Source organism: Rhinopithecus bieti, unplaced genomic scaffold, assembly GCF_001698545.2.
Source record: "Rhinopithecus bieti isolate Rb0 unplaced genomic scaffold, ASM169854v2 scaffold_13710, whole genome shotgun sequence".
Lineage (NCBI taxonomy): Eukaryota > Metazoa > Chordata > Mammalia > Primates > Cercopithecidae > Rhinopithecus > Rhinopithecus bieti.
Genome location: NW_016807962.1, coordinates 1,594,063 through 1,603,959, shown reverse-complemented (window position 1 = coordinate 1,603,959; position 9,897 = coordinate 1,594,063). Strand labels below are relative to the sequence as shown.

General features: G+C 37.0%; 1 protein-coding gene across 1 annotated transcript in view; it reads right to left on the bottom strand.

The window, feature by feature from the left end:
- C5 (complement C5) overlaps window positions 1-9,897 on the bottom strand; it is a 112,051-nt gene that overhangs the window by 47,603 nt on the left and 54,551 nt on the right. The window contains exons 21-22 of the mRNA XM_017884218.1: window positions 3,878-4,105; window positions 2,585-2,645 (exon numbers count right to left, since the gene is read on the bottom strand). Of these exons, the coding sequence (XP_017739707.1) occupies window positions 2,585-2,645; window positions 3,878-4,105 (289 nt within the window). The remainder of the gene's footprint in view (window positions 1-2,584; window positions 2,646-3,877; window positions 4,106-9,897) is intronic.

The window sequence follows — 9,897 nt, the reverse complement described above, 5'->3', positions numbered from 1 at the left end:
CCTTACAAAAAAAAAAAAAAATAAATAAAATAAAAAATAAAAAATAAATAAAAAAAATAAAATGAATTAAGTATACCTATAACAATAGAGATATTTCTTTAAAGCTAAGCCTTGAGTGTAACAACTTAAGACATAGAATAGGATCTATAGCACAATATTACATATACATATATTAAAAAGATACACACATACAAAACAACATTACCTTTCTATTCAAAAGTATATAGCAAACACATTTGAGTGGGTACATTTGGAGGAAGGCGAATGGGAATGGGATCGGGATGTAGGAAAAAATAAAATGAGAGGGGCCTGCCTAAACCAATGAGGATGGTGTGTCAGGAAGTGAGGGAGTGAGAAACTTAACTCTCTGCATTTGAGATATGAGAAGAGTTGGGAGAAAAGGGCTTATCAGGGACAGAAAGCAGAAACTAAAGACTAGAGCTAGTCTTAAGCACTGATTCTCTGTGTTTAGTCTTTTTTTAAGCTGGTGTCACACGATTTTAATTACTATATACAGTTTGTTCTCCCTCATTGATATATTTTTTCAGATTTCCTTTAACATCATTGTCCATTTATTTTTCCAAATACATTTTAGTTTTTTTTTTTAATTTTAACTGAACCCTGTAAAGTACCATACTTGTATAGTGATTTCAATATATAAATATTAGAAGTAGGCCGGACACAGTGGCCCACGCCTGTAGTCCCAGCATTTTGGGAGGTCAAGGCTGGTGGATCACTTGAAGTAAGGAGTTCCAGACCAGCTTGGCCAACATGGTGAAACCCTGTCTCTACTAAAAATATAAAAATTAGCCGGGCATGGTGGTGAGTGCTTGTAATCCCAGCTACTCCAGAGGCTGAGGCAGGAGAATCGCTTGAAATCAGGAGGTAGAGGTTCCAGTGAGCTGACATGGCGCCACTGTACTCCAGCTTGGACAACAGAGCGAGACCTTGTCCCTCCGCCCGGCAAAAAAAAAAAAAAAAATATTAGAAGTATTTAATAAAATATCTGAAATAAGCTGAACAGAATTTTATCTTTTCTCTTTTAGCTCGCTAGAAATCAGGAAAGCTGCCTAAATCTAAGTTTCCTAAAATGTTAAGGGAAAAAAGTCATATGAGAAGATTGGAAAGAGGCATAGATTTTTGTTTTTAACTCAGATTTTCTCTAGAGAGATTTATTCCCAGTTAAAAGATTGTTCCTATCCTGTGGTCTTGAGGTTCACACCTAGATGAGTGAGACAAGACTACTTTGGAAAATTGTTTGCAATAATGTCAGTATAGGAAGCATCTGTGGTGAAAAAAAAAAAAAAGAGAGAAGCCAAGGACACAGTGGCTTTTGAGGCTTGATACAATTGCATGAGGCTAAAACCCTCAAAACTTGTAATATCTCTACCCATAGATCATTTAACATGAGCAGGCTAGGAGGAGGTCTGTGTGAAGGAAAAATTGGAGAAACAAGTAAGCATGTGGACACATGTACATAGATGGATTTTCTTTTACTACTCTACTGAAATAACACTCCTCAGTTCATGATACTCAGCTGAATTAAAGTGTAAAGGGTATTAATTCTTTGCTTTCCCAGAGGAAAGACACGGACGATAGTGACCATGATCTGTAAGTAAATTTTCCCCATTGCTATATCATTGAAATAAAACAAAAATTATTGATACAACATTAAGATAAATTGTAAGCATTTAATAAGGACTACAGTAATCTGTCTTCTTTAGTTGAAAAGAGAAGAATGGCCACATCCTAAATTCCATAAACACATGTATATGTATTTAGGCCTTAAGTGCTCAAATGTTTGCAAAATTCTAGCTTTGAGAAGATTTGGAATATCTCAGTTGAAGGAAAAGTAGGGAAGCAGGAACAATGAGGAATGGGTTTGTTAAATGATTAATCAGCATTATTATGTTTTCAAATAATGCATGTTAATTATGTAAATGACTTTCTTAGGTGTTCTTTGGACTGTTGGCTCAATAATAATATAAGTTATTATTGTGATGGATAGATAATGAATAATATATAAGGGAAGTCATGCAATTATTACTATTTTGAGGCCTTGCATTCAAAATTAATAGAATTATTATTGTTGTGTCTCAGTCATTCAGATTATAGTAGTTGTACTACAATGCTATCAAGAAAGATAGTGATCTAAGAAGTGGATCCTTTTTTTTTTTTTTTGACACAGAGTCTCGCTCTGTCGCCCAAGCTGGAGTGTAGTGGCATGATCTCAGCTCACTGCAACCTCCACCTCCCAGGTTCAGGGGATTCTCCTGTCTCAGCTTCTCAAATAGCTGGGACTACAGGCGCCCACCACCATGTCCGGCTAATTTTTGTATTTTTAGTAGAGGCAGGGTTTCACTATGTTGGCCAGGCTGGTCTCAAACTCATGACCTCAAATGATCCACCCATCTCGGCCTCCCAAAGTGCTAGAATTACAGGCATGAGCCACTGCCCCCAGACAGAAGTGGATACTTTTGATTCTAGACAATTCACATTCTGAAAAATAGTGTTTTACGTTACATACACACTTTAACTTCTAAAGCAAAAGATAACATACAAAATAAAAAATCATTTTGCCTACCATAAATACCCCTAGGATCCAAAGTAACACCAGAATAGCTTTCCCTTTTGACACCTTCTGGCTAAAATAAAGGCAGAAAACATTCAGTTAAAAACATAATTAAGTTTATATAACCTGAATTCCCTGGATCAACTTTTCTGGACTACTTTTCAAACTGAAAAATTATTTTTCTTGGAAAAGGTAAACTATGTATAAATACTATAAATACTTACATGGATACAAGCAGCAATAAGATTTTATGGCTATTTGCATACTGACCAGAGCAAATGCTTAAAAAGAAGTTATTTATAAGCTCAGATAATTGTTCTAAGTGCTTTATATGTATTAACTCATTTAACTTCTAAAAACCTCTATGAGGTTGGTGCTGTTATTACTCCCATTTGACAGATGAGGAGACTGACACACATGGAAATCAAGTAACACTGTCACACTGCTAGGAGGTGATGGAGCCAAGATTCAAGGCCAGGCAGCCTGGCTCCAGAGTCTGCATGGAGCCACAATGCAAGGATGCATGGGAATGTGCTTTGCATAGAATAAGTCGGTACATGTTTACTGAAGTGAATTTCATAGCTGAAAACAGAACTTAGAGAGTGAAGAACCAGGAAATCCAATCTGTCATTAACTGGCCATATGACCCTTAGCAAGAATCTCGTCCTTTAAAAAGTACTATTATTTTTAATTGGTAAATCATACTTGTATAAAATATTAATGTTAATAACGAATACAATTAACAGACTGTGGGTAAACTGTACTTTAACAAATGACACTTTTCTTCTTTTTTTGGCCTGTTTATTTGTTTACACAATGGAAAGTTTTCTAGACCATAAGTTCTTTAAATTCAAGGGCCATGTCTTATTTATTGTTTTATCTCCAGTTCTTTGCATAATGTCTGGCACATAGATTTCAAGACACATTTTCTGAATGTATTAAAGGGGGGGAAAAAAAAAGCCTGTGTATCAATTGTACCTGTGTACCGAAAAAAGACTTGTACCAATTGTTAAAATTAGATATCTCTGGGTATGGGAATTATTGATGATTTTATTTATCTGTCATTTTCAGTATTTTATATTTTCTACAAGACAAATGTTATTGTTTTATTAAAATTTTAAGCACAATTTCAGACGTATAGAAAATTGCAAGAATAGTACAAAAAACATCTAGAATAACCTCCACCCAGATTCCTTAATGCTTAATGTTTTGTTAAATTTACACTATTGTTTCCCCTTCCCCCTCTTTCTGTGTCTCTTTTTTGCAATAATTTAGGCATAAGTTATTGAAGTATGCTTTTCTTACCACCACTCGTAATGATTTTACTAAGATTTCTTTTCCAAACGAAGTCTCCAGTGAGAAATTGATGTTCTGAAGGCCAATTTCCAGAGGAAGCACAGTAAAGGTCACCAAGTGATTGGAGGAGCCCTCTACTTTCTGGCGCACACATTTGGAGGACTTTGTGCCCTGATGATCAATGACTGGGCTTTCCGAAGTGCAGATTCCCTCCACAGCAGACATTTTAACACAGAACTGAAATACGAGTGAAGAATTATATCAAAATACCTTTTTTTTTTTTTTTGAAACAGAGTCTTGCTCTGTCGCCCAGGCTGGCGTGCAGCTGCATAATCTCAGCTCACTGCAACCTCTGCCTCCTGGATTCAAGCAATTCTTCTGCCTCAGCTTCCCAAATAGCTGGGATTACAAGCATGCGCTGCCACACCCAGCTAATTTTTGTATTTTTAGTAGAGGCGGGGTTTCTCCATGTTGGCCAGACTGATCTTGAACTTCTGATCTCAGGCGATCCGCCCACCTCAGCCTCCCAATGTGCTGGAATTATAGGCATGATGCTGTAATCCATGCCTGGACTTGAAATATTTTATCTCTAACAAAGTTTACCTTAAAATAATCCCTTAGATTTTAAGGCACAGCAGAAAGTTCATTTCAGATTTCCTAACATAGACACACAAGTCGCTGTAGAGTTTAGCAATGCAAAGAGATGTCTAGAAACGTCAACACTGTCTCAGAAACATCTTACTATTCTTAGACTGTTACCTACTAAATTAGGTACAGAGCTCATGCTATTGTGATAGCACTTATTACTCTGTCTCTTTACATGGTTTGTATTTCAGATAGTGGAAGCCTTAGGCTCAGGTACTTGTTCATTTTCATCTTATTCATTTTTATATCTGGCCTCTGGTATTCAATAAATGTTGGTTTCATCAAAGACTGAAAATTTCCTATATCGGCATTCAAGGCCCTGCCCATTATGCCCCAGCTTACTTTTCTAATTTTATCAGCTTCCCATTTGTACCCCATTTTACAACTAAACTCTGGCTCCAGAAAGACCTGGATTCAAATTCTGGCCTTCCTCTTATTAACTGGTGATGGAACTGGTTGCATGAACGCTCTAATGTTCCATTTCCTCATCTTTGTAATAGGAATTATAATAGTGCCCACTGACTTCTGGCTCAAATAGCGAACATTTTTCATCTTCCCTCCAAATTCTGGTGAACTGATAGAATTGAGAACTATACCCAAAAGAATAAAGCCATAAAATCCAGAATAAATCAAGCAGGTAAACAAGAGAGAGCATCAGCTATTCAACCACTAATTTTGAGGAAGTTCATGAAAATAGAAAGTTCCTTTTCCCTCTTAACTATCTTCTTGGGAGACAACCACCAGGGTGGGAGAAGCCAGAGCAAAAGACTATTGGATCACCTGCGGCCAATGATTTCCTTAGAACAGCAGGGGAGGGTGGGGGAAGATAGATATAGAAGAGTCATTTAATACAATTCAGCATAATAGAATTACAAAAACTCTTAGTAAATTGAGACTAAAAGGAACTTTTGAAACTGATAGAAAATATAAAAAAACAGTGGTTCTGGTTACAGTAATAGCCAAATGGCTTTCATTGGGCGACCCTTCTGTAAAAATAACCACAAACTCTAGACAAGATATATATTAAAACAAACAAACAAACTACCTGCAGATAATAGAGAGTGGGAGGGAAAGTGACCCTTGGGAGAAAGGAATGACACCCAATAAGTGTCCTGCTTTTTATAGCTTTACCATGAGGGGAGGCCCATTGGTGCCTTGGAGTGGCTAAAACCCCAGTAGAATCTGACATCATACTGGTTTAGGAACTAGAGGACAAAGTAGGGAATAGTTACCACAGCTGAGTAGTGAAGGAGCTCCAAGTTCTGTGTATAATCCTTGCTCAAACCTGGCTGACCCTTTACCTATGCACAGCACAGATTTCTAGCATCCAGCTACGGCAAAAATACTGAACTGAGATTTCAGAGTTTGGAAATGAATCCAGTCAACTGCCTGCTAACACACACACACACACACACACACACACACACAAGAAATCTTCAGAGGAATGTAATAGAATCCAGAGTCTTTATAATATTTTTATCAATAAAGTCCAAGGTTCAATCCAAAATTACTAGATAAAAAGAAATAGGAAAGTGTAACACACACTCAAGATGAAAGGTAATTAACAGGAAGTAACCCCAAAAGATCACAGATGTACATGTTTCTTATTTTGATATGATGGAAATGCACTGATAATTTAAAGATTAAACAAAATATGGCAGTATAGTGATATGCACAACACTTTAAAATGCCGTCAAGTTGGCTGGGCGTGGTGGTGTTAATCAGCTACTTTGCGGAGGTTGAAGGCCAGGGACTCGCTGTTGAACCTGGCAGCGAGAGCTTGCAGTAAGCCCCGAGATTCTTGCCCATGCATCTCCAGCCTGGTGATGAGGCTGAGACTGTCTTCCAAAAAAAAAAAAAAAAAAAAAAAAAAAAAATGCTGTCCAAGTTATATTATTAATGTGTGTCACTGTAAAGGACATACAAAAGAGATGCAGGCTAGATTTGGCCCATGGTCCTAATTGCTGCACCCTGATTTAGCGTCATAAAGCCAAAAGAGATAAAGAGATGCTAAAAGATGCAATATGGCAGCGTCAATTTTCCTTTTATTAATTTATAAAGTCAGGACAGCCGTGACGGATGAAAACTCTATTATAACTTTGTTTTTTTTGGTTTTTTTTTTTTTTTTTTTTTTTTTTTTTTTTTTTTTTGTGAGACGGAGTCTGCTCTGTCGCCCAGGCTGGAGTGCGCGTGGCCGGATCTCAGCCACTGCCCAAGCCTCCCTCCAGGTTCAGGCCCTTCTCCTGCTCCGCCCTCCCCAAGTAGCTGGACTACAGGCGCCCCCGCCCTCGTCGCCCGGCTATGTTTTTGCTATTCTTTAGTTAGCGACGGGGTTTTCACCGTATTAGCCAGGATGCGTCTCGAGTTCTCGCTGACCTTGTGATCCGACCCGTCTCGCGCCCTCCCAAAAGTGCTGGAGTACAGGCTTGAGCCACGCCAGAGCGCCCGGCTATTATAACTTTTAAAGGAGAATGAGAATTCAATGAACTAATTCCAAAGTTTATCTGGCAGAGTAAATGTGTAAGAATAGCAACATCAAAAACATTTGAAAAATAAGAATACCAGAGAGTACTTGCCTAATAGATATACAATATAACCACAAATCTATGGTACTTTAAACCAGTGTGATACTGATGTAAACAAAACAGAGGAGAGAATCTACAAATACAAAACAGAGGAGAGAATCCATAAATATAAATCTATAAATAGAGAACATATAAATCCACATATATGGAAATTCAATATATATGGGGGCAAGATGACATTTTAAATCAGTTGGAAAAGCGTGAATTCCTTAACAAATACTGCTGGATCAACTCGCTATTTGGGATTAGATCCTTATTTCAGATAAAAAAATCTAAATGCTCGCAGAAAGCTATAAAAGTACTGTAGAAAATACGGAAAAAACAGTTTTTCAGAAAAACATTTTATTTTGGGTTCAGGGGCACATGTGCAGGTCTGTTGTATAGGTAAATTGTGTGTTGCAGGGGTTTGGTGTGCAGATTCTTTCATCATTCAGGTAATAAGCATAGTACCGAATTGGTCATTTTTTGATCTTTACCCTTCTCTCACCCTCCACCCTCAAGTAGGCCCTGGTGTCTGTTGCTCCCTTCTTTGTGTCCATATATACTCAATGTTTAGCCCCCACTTATAAGTGAGAACATGCAGTATTTTGTAGAAAACATTTTAAAACTTGCAGTGAGAAAGAATTTCCAAAACACAAAATTCAAGTGACATAAAGGAAAAGATCTACAGATTTTATAACATACAAATTAAAAACACTAATAACAAAGTTAAAGACAAGTAGCAGATTAAATACCAGCAACATTTATAATCAATAAAAGATTTACAGCTATAACATAGAAAGTGCTCCTGTAGACAATAATAAGTACATTTGTTGAGTACTCACTATTGGCCAAGTTCTATATTTACATGAATTAGCTCATTTAATCTTCAACTATGAAATAGATACTATTATCATCCCATTTTTCAGATGAGGAAACTAAGCCAGAAGAAGCTAGGTAACTTACCCCAGAAAAAAGTAACTCAATGGAAAGCGAAAGAAAGGATATTAAAGCAGTACATAGGATATCATAGAATACATGACAGAAGAAATACAAATGGCCAACAGACAAATGAAATGAGGTTCTACATTGCTAGAAATCAGGGTAGTGAAATAGAAACATCAGTGACTTATCACTTGTGTCTGTCAACTTGGCAAAAATTTTATGTGTGTTACCAAACAATATATAGTGCTTTCATGTTTTTAAATATTATGTAGTTGTATTCATTGTGTATATATATTATTCTGCCATTTGCTTTTTTCAGCAATGTTACATTTTTGAGCTTTAATCAAAATGATGCATGTAGTTATCTAGTCCATTCATTTCAATTTCTGTATAAGTGTTCCTTGTATGAATAAAAGAAAAAATGTTTATTCCCCCAAATTATAAGAATGTGAGGGATCAAGGCTACCTGCATACAGCTGGTAAGAATGTCAATTGATGTAGCTCTTTCGGAAGATAATTATGGCAATATTTATTATCAGAAGGTAAAATGTCCATGCCCTTTAGCCCAGTTAGTTCACTCCAAAACAAAACATCTATTCTACAGAAATATACATGTAGGAAGATATGTATGCATAAATGGAGACTTTGCAAAATCAGTTATAATAGTGAAAACCTGGAAATAACCCAAATGTCTTTAATAGAAACACGGTTCAACAAATTATAGTATACCCACCATGTGAATTATTGTGCAGCCATTAAAGTAATGAAGTAAATCTGTATATACTGATATGAAAGGATGTCTCTGATAATATTATTGGTGGAAACACAAATTGCTGAGGCAGTGTGTATATATATATATATATATACACACACACACACACATATATATACACATATATATATACACACATACACAAACCTATTTTATATGTCTAAGACTAGGTGAGCAGAGGAGCCCCTGCTGATGTCAATCCTACAGTTGAGCAGAGTTTGGCTGTGACCTCTGTGCCTTACCCATCTGTTATGCCCACCTATTTATGTGTCTATCTTAAATTACAATTTAAATGGTTTAAGAGTGGCACCTCCTTAATCATCTACCAAAATCCTTTGGTAGCCAAGATCAGTGTGAGTTATAAAATTATGCTCAGTCTGTTTTGATGAGATGGTCTGACTGTCTTAGTATCTCAGTTTCCAGGCTTCAAACCAATCTTGAATTGGGATTTTGAGACATAAAAACCACTACAGGAACCTGATGGAGAAATGGCCTTTGGTACCTCCATCTGAATTATGATTATCTAAAATTCACGAAGCATTCTGTCTGCAGAAAAGCTAATGGATTTGAAAGCAACAATGTAAAGGCAACTTTCTGGCTTCTTAATTGAGGTCCTTCTCCGGACAAGGGAGGGCAATTCCACAGGGCTGAAGATGGTGGCATGATTCATAGGATTTATGCAAACCCTGTGAGTAAATTCTAAGGAAGAGAAATAAGTAACATTTTGATTTTATTTCTATAAAAATAAGATAATACTGGTCGGGCACAGTGGCTCATGCCTGTAATTTCAGCACTTTGGGAGGCTGAGGTGAGCGGATCACAAAATCAGGAGTTTGAGACCAGCCTGGACAACATGGTGAAACCCTGTCTCTACTAAAAATACAAAAATTAGCCAGGCGAGGTGGCACATGCCTGTAATCCCAGCTACTTGGAAGGCTGAGGCAGGAGAATCGCGTGAACTTGGGAAGCGGAGGTTGCAGTGAACCGAGATCGTGCCATTGCGCTCCAGCCTGGGTGACAGAGCGAGACTCTGTCTCAAAAAAAGAAAAAAAATATATATATCGTCAGTGTGGTAAATTGATTACTTAAGTTTATTCCCCATT